At 45.9% G+C, this 12,493-nt stretch overlaps 2 protein-coding genes across 2 annotated transcripts; both read left to right on the top strand.

Moving 5' to 3' along the window:
- Positions 1 to 760: 760 nt before the first annotated feature.
- Positions 761 to 1,879, top strand: LOC105818360 (olfactory receptor 52W1). The gene has a single exon (XM_012654321.1). It carries the CDS (start codon positions 834 to 836, stop codon positions 1,794 to 1,796), a length of 963 nt encoding a protein of 320 aa, XP_012509775.1. The 5' UTR covers positions 761 to 833; the 3' UTR covers positions 1,797 to 1,879.
- Positions 1,880 to 7,087: 5,208 nt separating this feature from the next.
- LOC105818426 (chromosome unknown open reading frame, human C11orf42) lies at positions 7,088 to 12,369 on the top strand. The gene is made up of 3 exons (XM_012654417.1): positions 7,088 to 7,201; positions 11,080 to 11,878; positions 12,153 to 12,369. Exons 1-3 carry the CDS (start codon positions 7,130 to 7,132, stop codon positions 12,281 to 12,283), a joined length of 1,002 nt encoding a protein of 333 aa, XP_012509871.1. The 5' UTR covers positions 7,088 to 7,129; the 3' UTR covers positions 12,284 to 12,369.
- Positions 12,370 to 12,493: the final 124 nt, after the last annotated feature.

Here is a 12,493-nt window from a genome sequence, read left to right as displayed (position 1 = left end):
AGAGAAAGTAAGTTCCTTTTCTTGCTGCCATCTGTCTTTCTCCATTGCTCCCCAGCCCCAACTTCAACCTTCCAGCTAGTGTTCAAGTCCACCACTTCAGCATCAAGTTCAGAATAACGTAAGCACCCCACACCCCAAAAACCCACCAAGTTTTCTTCTGCCACACCATGCCCCACCTTCACTCCAGATCCCATCTGCCTCCCACTACTGTTTCTACCTTTCTTTCTACTCTGCCTCCTTTCTTCTTAAAGGGTTGGTGTCCAAAATGTTAGAGCTGAGCGACACTTAAGATCATGGTGCCCAGCCCCACTATATAGCTGAAGAAACTGAGGCCCAGAGGTCCCACCCAAGGATACACTGTCAGAGACAGGGCAGCCTAAGACCTCATTCTCAACCAGCACTGGCTTTCTCCCTATATACAGAGACTGAGACTGACTGTACTTGGACCCTGAGGAAGAAAAACATTTATCTCAGCTCCACCCTCAGCTGACCTCCAATTGGAGGGCTCTGGCTGTACCAGCTGCTGCAGAAGTCACCCCTACTTCACTACCCCTTCCTCACTACCTCTGTTCCCTGCTTCCTCCCCCTACAATACGCATGGGGCTTTTAGGAGCAAACGATTCTCCCATCCTAGCTAGAGTTGTGACCTTAATTATCCATCCAAAACCCCCACCCGAAGGTTATAACCTTGTGATCCTTCCAGCCCTGCACTACCCCTACACATACCCCATGGGTGGGTTTGTGCCACTGTGACACCCCCAAAATCTCTCTCCTTGTCCTCCCTTTATCAGGAGTCATGCCTCCATGATCCCTAAAGCTTTGCCCACCACAAAATGGCAGAAACATCACAGCCCAACTCCACCTTCCTACACCCAACCTTCTTCATACTGACTGGCATTCCAGGGCTAAGAAGTGCCCAGACCTGGCTGACACTGGTCTTTGGGCCCATGTATCTGCTGGCTCTGCTGGGCAACGGAGCACTGCTGGCAGTGGTATGGATAGACTCTGTGTTGCACCAGCCCATGTTTCTACTCCTGGTCACACTAGCAGCCACAGACCTGGGCTTAGCCACATCTGTAGCCCCAGGGTTGCTGGCTGTGCTATGGCTTGGACCCCAACCTGTGCCATATGCTGCCTGCCTGGTCCAGATGTTCTTTGTACATGCGTTGACTGCCATGGAATCTGGTGTGCTTTTGGCCATGGCCTGTGATCGTGCTGTGGCAGTAGGGCGTCCACTGCACTACCCTATCCTAGTCACCAAAGCCCGTGTAGGCTATGCTGCCCTGGCACTGGCACTGAAAGCTGTGGCTATTGTTGTGCCCTTCCCTCTGCTGGTGGCACGATTTGAGCACTTCCGAGCCAAGACCATAGGCCATGCCTACTGTGCACACATGGCAGTGGTAGAGCTGGTGGTAGGTAATACATGGGCCAACAACTTGTATGGGCTGGCACTTTCACTGGCTGTGTCAGGTGTGGATATTCTGGGTATCACTGGCTCTTATGGACTCATTGCCCATGCTGTGTTGCAGCTGCCTACCCGGGAAGCCCGTGCGAAGGCCTTTGGTACATGTAGTTCTCATATTTGTGTCATTCTGGCCTTTTACGTGCCTGGTCTCTTCTCCTACCTCACACATCGCTTTGGTCGTCACACCGTCCCAAAGCCTGTGCACATTCTTCTCTCCAATTTCTACTTGCTGCTTCCACCTGCGCTCAACCCCCTCATCTATGGGGTCCGCACCAAGCAGATCAGGGGCCGACTCCTGGAAACTTTCATATTCAGAAAAAGCCAGTTCTAACGGACAGAACTGGGGGTGGAGGGGGATGTGAAGGGATCCTGGGGTGGAGGTGGAGGTACACTAGGAGTCTGAGGTCTGGGGGTATGGATTATGTCATCTTTGTCCCACTGTCTGCCTATGATTGTGATAATCACTCAACAGACATTTGCTGTGAAGCCCCCACTATGTGCACCACTAGCACAGGTAGACTTGGCTGACCATGTGCCCTGCCTGGGAGGAGGCAGGGGTCATCACTAGAAGCACATGATGTTAGCACAACATGATGAAACAGGAATATTTCACATGGCTGCAGCTGCCACAGCATTGAGATATTAAACAGGAAGTATCATGGTGTTGCCCATGGGATTCATTTTCATCTAAGACGCCACCACACTGGAAGGGACACTGCATAACAAAAGGTCTTTGACACCAGAATGGACTTCAGAATGAGTGTAATCTTAGACAGAAGGCAGGGAATCACTGTTATGAGGTCGGAGAAAGCTACAGTCTGCACAGGCAAACCCAAGCTCTCCAGGAAAATTATCAAAGCCACAGGTATTGGAATTAGCCATGAAAACTCAAAGCCAGTAGCAACCCCGCCCACTTAGCACAGACAGCTGGACCAGGCAGCATGGGACACCACATAGAAGATACTGCAGATGAGAAAAAGCAGATGATGCCATCTCCAGTGCCACATTGGGGGATACCACCACATCCTCATTAATAAGGACCTGAAGAGTTAGCCCAGAAATTCTGTGATTTTCAGAAGTGTCATCACACTGAATCCAAGTGGACTGGGAGGAAATCTATAGTCAACCCAAGTGTGGGCTCAGTCATTCTCAAGACTAATTTTTTAAATGAGATTCTGAGTTTAAATGCCCTCCAAGCATGATTTTGTGGATAATTGTGACAAAATTCTAATCCTAATGGGTCCCGAGTTGTTACGATGTTCATATCCTTTTCTTAGTAATTCCCCTTTAATAAATCTGAGAAAATAATCAAAATGTGAACAAAGATGTATACAGTATGATATTTATTACATTATTATAAATATAAAGAAATGTATGATAATCCCATGGCACACATACATACACACACACCATTTTTTGTCTTTCCCCTCTGATACATGAAAAGGGAAATTATATGCAGCCAATGTTCATAAGCAATGAATTCTGTCACCCGCCCACCACAGGAAGATTCTTCTAAGGCACCTTCAACCTCTGGTTGTATACAACTCCCCAAAGTAGCTGGTTCCAAAGCAGTACTTTGTCCACTGTAAGAACTTTGTTCCTTAAAGCCAAAAATCCACCCCCTTGGACATTGTATTTTGTTCCAAATTGAGATTGCATACATACTTACCATGTGATATGTTAGAAAACTTTACCATACTTTCTCATTCCTCATGACAACCTGAGAAGAATTAATTATAAGCCCACAATCCCTTGTCTATAATTAATTCCAAAATAGAAAATCTCTGACAAGTTTTTTCTTAACTTTGGCCCAAAACCTGACCTCAACAATCATGACCCTATTTATAGTATTTATCTTAGTATGAACATACATACATTTAATGGCAGAAATGTTGATGCATTTAATTACAGGGCACTGTTCTGAATCCCACTGGGTTATTCCTTAATATATAATATTTATACTATATTCCCTTTCTATAAACTGAAAAATTCTGAATTCCTAAACATATCTGTCTCCAAAAGTTTTGAATAGGTATTAGAGACTTGTATGATTATCCCTGCAGCCTGAGAGAAGTGAAGAGACTTGTTAGGGCTTTTTATCAAGTCTTTGCTGTCAGCACTATTCTCTACTACCCGAGAGGTTTGTGCAGAGAACGTCATGTTCTCTGGATAAACAGCCCCATTTGCTTGTTCCTCTTATGCTCTCCACTCAGGTCACTCTCAGATATCCTGCTGATGATCTGTGCCTCTTTCCCAGAGAGACCCGAGAACACGCCACACCAAAGGTAAACCCTATGAGCAGGATATGACCCAGACAGCAGAGACCTCGGGCTCACCAACTTCATCCAAGACTCAGTTGTCATCTGTTTTCCTTCCATACCTTTCAGTCTCAGACTGAGACTGAACCAAAAAGAAAGAAAGATTTACTTAATGTCAGGGTAGAGCAGTATGAAATTTAGGGAGCCGAGAGAATCATGGTAATCAGACAGCAAGAGAAAGAAAACAGAGGTATGGGCTTCTGACCGAGGAGTTCATCAGTATAGTTTCCCCTCTTAGCCCCTATCCATGAACAATAAACCTAACAAGATCCTCTTCATCCTACTGAGGATGTAAAGAGACCCTCCTCGTCCTCCTCACCAACAGCCCACCGCCGCTGTACCTCCGTCATCCACCTCCTTCTCAAGCTGGAGTCCCCCTGGGATCTGGATATGCATCATTCTCTGTTTCTGCTTATCAATCACTTTCATTGTCTCTGTACTGCTGCACCTCTGTCTCCTTGCACTGCCTGTCAGTTTTACCCCATGTCTATGACTCTTGTTCTTGTATATGTCTCTCTCACTCTGCCTCTGTCTGTCTCATTCAGAATTCCTTCCTGGAGAGAACAGAGGTGTCAACTATACTACACCAGGTGAACTCTCCTTGTCAACCACAATAAAAAATGTGCTAAAAGTGCATTAGGAGGAAAGAATTTGGTTTCACTTGTCTTAACAAGAAACTTGGAATTTCTGACTTGGTCCATTGTGGGTCTTCTCTCATCCTGCTCATTTCCTTTTCATTAAACCACTTTATACTTTCCACCTAGCATGGACACCTCCTACCATACACTAAAATGAACAGAAGGAACATGTTGGCTTCTCCCTTCACCAAAAATACCATTTAATGGTTAGAGCAAGAGTTAAGCAGACTTTTTTCTGAATTCCAGATCCTCTATAAACTCACTGTATGCCTCGGGCTAATTATTTAACCTCTCTGAGCCTGTTCTTTCGCTTGTAAAATGGGATAGTAGTGCCTACTTCAAGAGATTACTAAAAGGATTAACTAAGATAATGAATTCAAAGTATTTGGCACAGCCCCTAGCACAGGAGAGCTCAAGAAATATGATATTGGGCCTCCTGGTGGCTCACGCCTGTAATCCTAGCACTCCGGGAGGCCAAGGCAGGAGGATTGCTTGAACTCAGGAACTCAAGACCAGCCTAAACAAGAGCAAGACCCTGTCTCTACTAAAAATAGAAAAAAAAATTAGCTGGGCAACTAAAAATATACAAAAAATTAGCCAGGCGTGGTGATGCATGCCTGTAGTCCCAGCTACTTGGGAGGCTGAGGCAGGAGGATCACTTGAGCCCAGGAGTTTGAGGTTGCTGTGAGCTTGGCTGACACAATGACACTCCAGCCCGGGCAACAGAGTGAGACTCTGTCTCGGAAAAAAAAAAAAAAAAAGAAATATGATATTAATTCCTCTCCTGGAAAAAAGGAAAATGTCCACTGTCAAACTTTTGCTCAAAGACCTGGCACCCATATACCCATAACTCTGTCTAAGGAGACCCTCCTTCCCCTGAGGCCAGTATCTTCTCCTTTAGGAAAATTTTCTTGATAACACTCTTTCCCACCCTTCCCTATGCCCCTACTCATACCACCTCAGCCAGCTCAGAAGACAGCCAACTTTGTGGGATAGATCTACATGTTGGGCTGGGCTAGAGGAGGGTACTCCCTACACACAAGAGATCTTCCTGGGCACAAAAGGGACTCTGCAGAGGGACTCAGAGAGAGGACTCCTTGGATAGATAAGGTACAGAGTGGGAAAGTAGGTACTGGAAAGTTCTTCAAAGAATCACTCTTCTATAGCAAAACACCAGGTGAGATCTCTGGTGGCTCACACCTGTAATCCTAGCACTCTGGGAGGCCAAGGCGGGTAGATCGCTCAACGTCAGGAGTTCGAGACCAGCCTGAGCAAGAGCAAGACCCCGTCTCTACTAAAAATAGAAAGAAATTATTTGGACAATTAAAAATCTATACAGAAAAAAATTAGCCAGGCATGGTGGCGCACGTCTGTAGTCCCAGCTACTCAGGAGGCTGAGGCAGTAGGATTGCTCGAGCCCAGGAGTTTGAGGTTGCTGTGAGCTAGGCTGACACCACGGCACTCTACTCCAGGCAACAGAGTGAGACTCTGTCTCAAAAAAAAAAAAAAAAAAGAATTGAAGTGGGAGTGGGAGAGGCACTACTACACACAAATCAGACAAGGACAGGGAGTAGACCATAAAAAAATAAATTCTTCAAATTTACCTGCTGAAAATTCTCTAACGTTACTAGGGCAACATTATTGCAATTAGATTCTTACCCTCCACATTGTCACTACTTAGCATAGCACCCTCCTACACACACACACACCTAGTTTTCATTGCAGTTGTAATCCACCCATTAATAATGGGATTCAGCCTAAGCCACACATTAAAATTGCCTTAGGGGCTTTTAGAAATCATGATGCCCAGGCACACTCCAGATCAATTAAGTAAGAATCTCTAGGGGTAGGATCCAGTAATTTTTAAAGCTCCCAATTAATTCCAAAGTGCAGGCAAGGTTGAGAACCACTGCTTGATTCTCAATATAAGTCCTGGTCTATACTGTCATAGGTTGCTTAGCAACGGGGATATGTTCCGAGAAATGCGATTTCGTCATTGTGCAAATATCACAGAGTATACGTGTATAAACCTAGATGGTACAGCCTACTACACACCTAGGCTATATGGTATACCCTATTGCTCCTAGGCTACAACTCTGTGCAGTATGTTACTGTACTGAATACTTCAGGCAACTGTTACACAATGGTAAGTTTTTGTGTATCTAAATATAGAAAAGGTACGTTAAAAATACAGTATTATAATCTTATGGTGTGGGACCACTGACATATATGTGGTTCACTGTTGACTGCAACATCACAGTGTGGCACGTGACTATACTTTCTCCCATGTCTTTCAGGATCCCCATCCAATCTCACAAAGAAGTTATCTGCAGCTAACAAGATAGCAAATTACTTCACGGAGGCTGCTGAAGGGAGGAGAGACCTGATCCGTATCCTCAAAGAACTCAGAACAAGAACTATACACAAACACATACTCATAGACATATACAAATGCTCCCTAACATATACCTGCATTTTCTGCCCCTAAAGCAGGAGGATGGATAGGTGACTCAGAGTATGAATTATAGGCTGTAGTGAGGCTAGAAAAGTTACTGTCCTCTCTCTACTCGTGACCCCATTACCTAGCAGGACCTCTATGACCTCATGCTGCAATAGCTCAGAGCCCAAGGCCTGGGATCTCACCTCCCTGGGCAGCTTGGGGTTCCTGCAGCAGCCACTGCCCTGCCAAATCCCTCCCACACCCCACCATGTTGTTTGGTACCCCCCACCTGCTGACACTGGATGAAGCTGATGCCACTTGGACCCTCATCAAGGATAAGGTGGGTAAAGTAAGGAGGCTAAAGAAGAAGTAACAAAGTGTGGCCTGGATGGATCTGAGCAGCCTGTGAGTAGGAAGGGGTGGGAAGCCTGAAGACAATAACTAACATTTACTCAGTGCTTGCTTATGTGCCAGGTGCTGCAGTAAACTGATTAACAATTGCAAAAACAGTAAGAAACGTTCCTTGAAAAGCAAAGTATGGGGAGCTATGAGAGCAGAGAGGAGAAGCACTAAGTCAGGGGTAGGCCTTAGGAAGTCAGGAAGGCTTCCTAGAAAGAGTAACGTTCTAGCTAGTCAAATAGGAGTTATTCACACAAAGAAGGAGAAGAGCACCTAGCACATAAAAGGTGTTTAATAAAGTTATCTGAATGAGTTAATGAGCAGGTGGGTGGGTGAGTGTATAGCATACTAACTAAAAGTAGAGCATATGCAAAAGCCAGGAGAGGAAAAAGAAAAATGCATGTATGTAAACTGCAAATAGTCCTCAAGAGCAGAGTCCAAAGAAGTAGGGGTGAAAATGAGGCCAAAGAGGTATAAGAGAATCAAAAAAGACCCTTTAAGCTTCCTATAGAACCTGGACTTTACCTTCAACCCCTTCACCTATACTATACTCCCTATTCCTTAACTTCCACAGTATGAGAAATTTGGGTTTTGAGTAAAATATGTAGATTTCAAGAAGGGAGATCACAGCTGTATCTGGGTTGCTGGTGTCCAACAAATCCCACCAAATCACTTGTCAGTTGCAGGCTACATATCAGCAAATTTCTTAGATTGGAAAATTTAGGGATAAGTTTCTGGCTAAGAGATATGAAGGAAAGTTAATTTAAAGCATTCATAAAAGGCAGCCTACCAAACTTAAGAAACCATCTTAAAGCAGTACCTACCACACTCTAAGCAGCCTTAATGGTATGTAGCTCTCATTCCAAATGGGATAGCTGCTCACCACAAAAGCCAGCTTTCCAGGGAAACAGAAACAGGAGAGCCCAGGGTCTTCCCAAGTATTATAGTAACTGGTTTCAGCAGTGTAGAAGGTTGGTCCTGGACTAGATCAATCAGAATTAGGGTGAAAGTAAATGAAGTCTTTCTACTATCAGAAAGCTACACCATCTGAGTAGCAGAAAAACTCACTATCCTATTTAAATGGAAAATTGTCAGGAAAATCAGGCTAGAGATGTGCAAGATAAATTACTGTTAGTACAGGACAAATTTAAGTATTAGGGCACCTTTGAAGGACCTGGTTTGCTGTCCCCAGAACCACTAACAGTTTACTGGGCACTCTGTAAAACATGTGGCTAAACAGGAGGTAGCTAAAGAGTTCCCCATTCAGAATTCAAAGCAACCAAGGTATATGTAGGAAGATAATCTTCCACCACCACTTTCCTGGGCTGCCCCTGGGAAACCTAAATTTGCTGGCCTCTAAGGTCTACATAACTTCTACCCAGAAGCAGAAAAAATCAGTAGTAGCAGGTAGTAGTCTCAAATGGTGACTTTACCAAGAACACAGAAAAAAGAACTGAGCAACTGACTTCCTTATTTTTCCTATTTTAGGATAACCACTGGGGACCTCAAGGGCAAAAAGGAGGGTTAGAGTTAGGGTCAGGCAAATTAACACCTATATGCTGGGGAAAAGCCTCCAGCTAAACCATAGATTCACCCTTTCAGCAGAAACTTGGACAGTAAGAACCAGGTATTTTAAATGTCACACTCCTGTCAGAGGGACCTCTCCTGGAGACACTCCCATTTGTCTTATTTGTACAGGATCCTAGACACCAAAGGAACAGATAGGGTGAGATTCTGAAGTTATGCTTAGTGACTATAATTTCATGGTCATGGGGCAACGCATTCCATCCAAAACTGTCAACCCACCAGTACTCTGTTCTCATCCCTAGAAACCCAACTGGCCCTTCTCAGAGCCCTGTTCTTCAACCTTATGTCCCCACCCAAAAGAAAGTGTTCCAGGTCTCAGTGAAGCAAAGGAGAAGAAATGATGAGAAATTCTTTCATGTAGACCAAGAAAGAACACCAGTTATTTCCTTGGCCTGGTAATAAAAGACAGTAGTAGTCTTCAAGCTACCTCAGCTTATCCAAAGTACAGATGAAACTCCAGGCCAGGCGCAGTGGCTCACACCTATAATCCTAGCACTCTGGGAGGCCGAGGCAGGAGGATCGCTTGAGCTCAGGAGTTCAAGACCAGCTTGAGCATGGGACCCCGTCTCTACCAAAAATAGAAAAATATACCAGGCGTGGTGGCACACACCTGTAGTCCCAGCTACTCGGGAGGCTGAGGCAGGAGGATTGCTTGAGCCCAGAAGTTTGAGGTTGCAGGGAGTAATGATGATGCCACTGCCACTGCACTATAGCCTGGGCAACAAGGGAGACTCTGTCTCCAAAAAAAAAAAAAAAAACCTCCAGAGTTAGCTACCTTCCTCTTATGCTAGGGGGCAGCACTTCCAAAACAGCTTTATGTAACTGTTTTGGGGCCTTAAGGGGCCATTGGTGAATTCTACCACAAAGCCAGCAAAGTGGGCAATGCCATTAGTAGGGGCACAGCCATGGGATCTGGAGCTGGAGGTAGGGAGTAGAGTACAGTTCTTTAAGCATGGGGCTCAAATATGAAAGAGGCCCAAAGAGGAACTTTTGTGTGCCCTTGCTCCCTAGCAGAAGAGAGAATAAGAAATCTCAGCCAACAAAATCCTGAATGGGTCAAGATCACTAATACCTAAGTACAATTACTAGAGAAGATCTTACAGGGCTTCACAGTTGGTCATGAAGTAAACTTTCTAGAATTGGGTTACAAGCCCCAAAATGCCAAAACAAAAAGGACAAAAGCAGGGGGACTAAAATTCCTAAAAGCATATTAGAACATTACAAAGATGAGGCCTCAAATTTCCTAAAAGAACTACCCCCTGCAGCTAGGGCAGAAGGTATATACTGAGAGTTACACACACAGTATAAGAATGGACATTCCAAACCTATTTCTGTATACCTATTCTTGGCTAATGACATCACCTATGTAACTGGTCACCTAGGAATGATCCTGAGAATTTCTTTTCCCATACCTCCTAAGTGACCAAGCTCTAATAATTCTATAACCTAAATATCTCGAATATCTTCCCCCATTATTTTAGCTCAGGGCCTAATCATGTCTTGCGTAGAGTACTGCAATACTCTTAACTGATCTCTCTCTCATTTTATGACTTCCTATTAAAAATTAGCTTTCTAAAATACCTATCTGATCCTGTTCCTCCTACCCAGAGCCCTTGAAGTAGCTTCCCATTCCCCTCAGAACAGATTCCAGCCCCTTAGTACAGTCACGAGGCCTTTCATAATCTAGTAACTGTATGTCTTTCCCTCTTCATACCCTACATGTAAGTAACGTGAAATGGTATTCCTAAATGTGCCCTTCCTGGTTTATAAGTTCAGGTTTTTTTCACTGGTTGTCCCCTCCGCCTGGACTTACCATTGTCCTATCTGGCTAATTCCTTCAAAACTCAAGTATTAGGCCCTGAAAACCTTCTTTGATCCTCTTTCCATCAAAGACAAAGATTGTCCAATTACTTCTTATCTCCTTCACACCTTGCTCTCTATTATTTTACTTAGCTGTCTATATTTTTATCTCCTCCATTAGACAGAACTATATTAGGACAAGGACAAAGTCTCATTCTTTTATGTATCCCCAGTATCTAGCATAGTCTGGCACATAGTAGACATTCAAGGTTTTGCTACAGGAGAGAACTGGAAGATAAGCAGGAAGTATAAGTCTGAGCACACTGTAGAGATGTAATTGAATAGTGAATGGTGGGAGAGTCAATCTAAAATAGGCAACCAGTTAACTCCTGACGCTAATCAGTTCCTGACCTATAAACTGGACACCTGCAGGTCATCGAGGAGCGCTTTGGGTCCAATGTAGTGGCAGTACCTTTCCTGTCGGATGCAGCCTGCTATGATCTACTGGGCGTGCTAGTCAAACAGTCCCGCCCTGCCCACACCCGCTTGGCTTTACCAGGTCGGCAGGGCCGGAGGGCGCTGAAACCAGTAGGGCCGCTACCAAACCTCCTGGAGCAGACAAGGTCTGAGGGTACCTTTGCCCACTGCACTCGGGAATACTCACCAAATGGCCGAGCAGAGACAATCTATGAAGAGATGCGACTGTTGGATGGGCAGCCCTGCCGGATCCACCTACATATGGGTGGCCTGCGCAAGAAGGTAGCCTTCCTATTACTGCCACCAGGGCAGGTGAGCCTACAGCAGACTCTTCCCTGGCTCCGAAGCACCCACAGCATCTATGTCATCTACCAGGTCTTCTCCTGCTCTTGGCTGCAGCTGGGGCTACTGCCTGCAGCTCGTGAGCCCCAGCTGCTTCGGTTACAACAGTCACTGCCTATTGCCTTCTCCTGCCTCAAGTTTTCACTGCAGCCCAAGGGTGTGCTGGGACCACAGAAGCCTCTGACCAAAGACCCATTGCCCCATGGGGCCAACTGGGTCAGACCCAACCTCAGCATCATGCCACCTCTGGCCCCTACATCAGCACCTGCCAATACCTCTGAAGCTGCTGATATGCCCCCACCTGTCCCAGCCCCACCTACGCAACCTCCCCAGGAAGGGCCAGAGGGCAGACCCACCAGATTCTCCTACAAGGGCCGAAACCCCTTCCGGAGGGGGCCCCAGATGCTGTCAGGTACTGCTAGGGAAAACGAAGATGAAAGGGATGGGAGAGACAAAGTAGAGGAGGGAGAGGGCATGAGGATTATAGCCTAGGAATGTGCGGGGAATCCATGACTCAGCACAGAATTCTAATAAGGGAGAAGGAATGAGGGAACCAGGAGAGGGTAAGATGGAATAAAGGGGTCCTGGTGAGGGGGTGGGGATGGTACAGAGGGCCAGAGGGAGGGACTAGGGGGGCAGAAAGACCAAGGCATGAGTCAAGCTGTTACTATCCCCAATCCTGGCAGAGAACTGGCTCTTCAGCCCCCGCAGCCCCCCACCAGGAGCCCAGGGCGGGGACCCCGGGGACCCCGATCGGCACTCCATGTCCCTGCCCCTGCTGCAGGGTCTGTCCTCCGAGTTCGACAGCGACGAGTGAAGCTGAAGCAAGAGATGCAGGGGGCAAGGCCCCCAAGATCTGGCATAGGGATATTGGTCCCCAATAAACATCAGCTGCTGCTTCCCTCAAACCATCCTGGTCCCATGCTGCTTATTCCTTCTGGGGTCCAGAGAAGGGGGAGAATCCCACTTTTTTCCCTAGGCTTCAAGTCCCCTCACCCTCTAGGGGCATAAGGAGTACCTTGAAACC

Source organism: Propithecus coquereli, unplaced genomic scaffold (genome assembly GCF_000956105.1).
Source record: "Propithecus coquereli isolate 6110/MARCELLA unplaced genomic scaffold, Pcoq_1.0 Scaffold44, whole genome shotgun sequence".
Lineage (NCBI taxonomy): Eukaryota > Metazoa > Chordata > Mammalia > Primates > Indriidae > Propithecus > Propithecus coquereli.
Note: the sequence above shows the minus strand (reverse complement) of the source record. Positions and strands in the feature narration are given on the sequence as shown.

Coding starts and splice junctions, on each gene's coding strand:
- LOC105818426 (XM_012654417.1), top strand. CDS start 7,130: ATGTTGTTTGGTACCCCCCACCTGCTGACACTGGATGAAGCTGATGCC. Junction 7,202..11,079: donor GGACCCTCATCAAGGATAAG/GTGGGTAAAGTA, acceptor GGACACCTGCAG/GTCATCGAGGAGCGCTTTGG. Junction 11,879..12,152: donor GGGGCCCCAGATGCTGTCAG/GTACTGCTAGGG, acceptor CAATCCTGGCAG/AGAACTGGCTCTTCAGCCCC.
- LOC105818360 (XM_012654321.1), top strand. CDS start 834: ATGGCAGAAACATCACAGCCCAACTCCACCTTCCTACACCCAACCTTC.